This window comes from Phoenix dactylifera, chromosome 10, assembly GCF_009389715.1.
Source record: "Phoenix dactylifera cultivar Barhee BC4 chromosome 10, palm_55x_up_171113_PBpolish2nd_filt_p, whole genome shotgun sequence".
NCBI lineage: Eukaryota > Viridiplantae > Streptophyta > Magnoliopsida > Arecales > Arecaceae > Phoenix > Phoenix dactylifera.
The window spans coordinates 15,520,439-15,524,005 of NC_052401.1; the positions used below are offsets into that span (position 1 = coordinate 15,520,439).

At 46.6% G+C, this 3,567-nt stretch overlaps 1 protein-coding gene across 1 annotated transcript; it reads right to left on the reverse strand.

Moving 5' to 3' along the window:
* Positions 1 to 1,533: 1,533 nt before the first annotated feature.
* On the reverse strand, positions 1,534 to 2,618 carry LOC103723183 (zinc finger A20 and AN1 domain-containing stress-associated protein 5-like). Its single transcript, XM_008814019.4, has 2 exons — positions 2,463 to 2,618; positions 1,534 to 2,293 (listed from the first exon to the last, which is right to left on the reverse strand). The coding sequence occupies exon 2, from the start codon at positions 2,245 to 2,247 to the stop codon at positions 1,774 to 1,776; it is 474 nt and encodes a 157-aa protein (XP_008812241.2). The 5' UTR covers positions 2,248 to 2,293; positions 2,463 to 2,618; the 3' UTR covers positions 1,534 to 1,773.
* Between the last annotated feature and the right edge of the window lie 949 nt (positions 2,619 to 3,567).

The window sequence follows — 3,567 nt, forward strand, 5'->3', positions numbered from 1 at the left end:
ATACATAAATGTTCGGCACAAAATTCAGCACGGCACGCACCAGAACCCTTCTGTTCGGCTGCACAGTGCCGAACAGAAGGCTTCTGTTCGGCTTCACAGAGCCGAACAGAAGGCTTCTGTTCGGCTGCACAGAGCCGAACAGAAGGCTTCTGTTCGGCTGCTCAGAGCCGGACAGAACCATTCTGTTCGGCACCGTGCAGCCGAACAGAAGGCTTCTGTTCGGCACCGTGCAGCCGAACAGAAGGCTTCTGTTCGGTTGAGTGTTGCCGAACAGAGGGCTTCTGTTCGGCACTGTTCAGCCGAACAGAACCCTTCTGTTCGGCGATCCAGTGCCGAACGGAGCACTGGAGGCGGGGGGGCGGGGAGCTACCTCGACGTGGTCGTGGAGGCGCCGGCGAGGTGCTCGTTGCTCGGGAGATGGCCGGGGAGGTGGTTCCGGGAGAATGCCGGCGACGAGAGGGAGAAGGGGAGAATGCCGGCGACGAGAGGGAGAAGGGGGAACGGGGGGGTTTTGGGCGAGGGAGAAGGGGGAGACGGAGGGGGTTTGGCCGCCGGCGAGGTGCTTGAGGTTCTTGAGGCGAAGTTTTTTGGGGGGAAGGGAGAAGCCGGCTGGAGTGGAGTTTTGGAGGGGAAGAGCGGGGTTGGGGGGGGGGTTTGGGGGGTGTAGAGAGCAATTTAGGTGAGGGGGTGGGGAGGGTGAAGGGTAATTTAGGATTTTTTAATTTTTTAGGGGTGTCCTTAGCAAATGGGGGGGTGTAGAGAGTATTTAATTTTTTTTTAATTTTTGGGGGGTGTCCTGAGCAATCGGGGGGGTGTATTTAGAACTACCCCTACTTTTAGGTATGGCATAAAGAAATTAATATTTTTATACCACAATAAGTTTGCGCCAGCGGTAGGAATGGCATCAAATATCCCCTAATGCCAACTGTATGATGTGGAGGTGTAATTTCTTGTTCTTGTGTTTTTTAAATTAATTCCTTTATTTAAATAAGATATGCATCTCTTTCAAAATAGTCTTGACCATACATGGCCCTTTTAAAAATTTTGCTCCAAAACAATAGCCAATCCCCTATGAAATTGTCCAATTAAATCCCACCTTCTCGAGACTTATCTAGTTTCTAATATTATGACTCTGCAATCGTATAAATGCATATATATATTTTTAATTCTTGTCTAACTCTACATAAGGTTGAAATTGAATCGGATACTAATATATCTATAACTATATTTATTTGTTTGATGAATATAGATATGGAACCGATATTAGTGGGATGTAAAAATTTATATCTATATTTGTTCTTAACGAATACTGATACAAATTAGATACTGAAAATAGAGATATAAATACGGATATAAATTGAATAATTAAATTTTATGGCCATAGAATGAAAGGTATTACTAAGTAGATGATAAATCAAGTTAGTAGTATATTAATGTGGCCATTTATTTTTTAAAAAAATTTATGAGTGCTATATAAAATTAAATAGAACTACAAATGAAATCGGATATTTAGATACCGATCGAACAATTGCCTTTTTTTTTTTTTAAACTAATCGGGTGCTCAAATTTTTATTCATATTTAGATAGTTTCAGATACAAAAAGAGATCTAGACAATCCGATAAACTCTCATCCTGGCTTTATCTTGACAAAATATTTTTATAATAAAAATAAAAAATAAATTAACAAAAGAAAAAGAGAGAAACGAAACGAAGAAATAAAAAGCACCGACACCGCCAAAACAAGCGTAAAGTGATGGATTCGCGGCGCCGTCTTCAGATCCGGTGAAGCTTGTCGGCCTTGACGACGGGGTTGGCTCGGGCGATGGCCTCACGACCCACGGCCATGTAGTCGAAGCTGCACCCATGCAGCTCCGGATACCTGTGGGCGCCGCAGTAGGTCGCCCCGCACCGGCACCGGAACCCCGTAAGCCCCACCCTCTTCCGGCACGCCCCGCACCTGTTCGACCGTCGTTCCTGCTGCTGCTGAAGCGGTGGCGCCGCCTGCTCTGCTAGCGTTCCGACGACGGGCTCCGCGGCCACTAAGGCTACCGCAGGAGAAGGAGGGACCGCCACGGTGGCGGAGAGGGACTTCTCGACGGCGATCATGGCAGAGGCGGCCTGGTCCTCCTTGAGGCGGAAATCGCGGTAGCATTTGGAGCAGAGGTTGAGGGTGGCGGGGCTGCCGAAGAAGCCACAGTTGTTGGCGCATAGGCAGTGCCCCTCCTGCCATCTCTGCTCCTCCGCCATCCTTGTTTCCTCCTTAGCAAGAATCGAAAGCCCAGCCAGCCGCGGTCTTCATGATTATAGATCAAAAATTTCAGCAAAAATCCAAGAAAAATTGGAAAGAATACAAGAATTACCCTGGAATTTGCTTCGATTACGCAAAATGAGATCGATCCATTCTTCTCTTATGCACAATCCATTATAGATTAGTTAAAGAAAATATCGGGGAAAAAATATACCTCAAATTACGACAAGGATGTCAGATCGCCCCTCTCTTTCTCCCAATCTCTCTTCTTTCCGAACGAGAAAAAGGAAGAAGAGAGAAAAGGAGGAGGAGAGAAAGGTGTGTTTTTTTTAAGATAAAAGGAGGAGAGACCCCGATGGGGAGAAGAATTTATAGGAGGTGGAGAGTGGTCGTAGTTCGCTTCGCACCCTTTAAATTAATAAAAGACGTTGTTGTACTCAAATGCGAACGCTTTATGGTAATAATTGCCGCTTTTCACAAGACAAGCTTCTGTTAATTATTGTTAATACGAGGTTAAGGGTGGATGGGGATGGCCGGAGATGTTGTCATCGTGAGGCTGGGAAGGTATTGTGTTTGTTTTCTATTTGTCTAACAATTGTTCAATTAGATATTTTCAGCATGTAATCAAACAAGATGTTCCAAATTGGATATATTTTGGTCGGCCACATGCTTGCCGGGCTATATTATCAACATTCCCGGCTAGTTTTGCTGTTTTTAATTTGTTTGTTTTCTTATAGAATATACATATCAATATGAATGTATAATATTTTTTTTTCCACTTATAGTTACTATGTTAATAGAATTTAAACTTATATTTATACGGATAATGAGCTATAATTTCTAAGATGGGGGAGCGCAGTCCCCCCCCCCCCCGCGCAACCCATGAGAACTCTGCCGTCGAAGGACCGACAACGGCCGACCTCGGGCGGCCGAGCTCGGTGCCCGACCTCGGACGGCCAAGCTCGGCGCCCAACCTCGGAACACCCGACCCGGAGAGCTCCCGATCTCGGAAGTCTGCCCTCACCGCCCACTTACCACGGGTACACCCTTCTGAAGCCCGGTCAGGGGCCATACCCTGCCACCGCCCCCAGCATTTAATGCGCACGATCTCTGCAAACTCCCGACTCACTCAACAATTAATATATGTCTCCGGCTCACTCAACAATCAATGCGCATGACTCCTGTTATCTACGGATCCTCAATCCTCCACGGCAAGACGGCTCGGCAGTGTCCAGTCAGCCACGACAACTCTCTGATCCCGACCTCACCTCCGACGCTGAAGCATTAATTCACCTGATCACGCATCAACTTGAGCGACG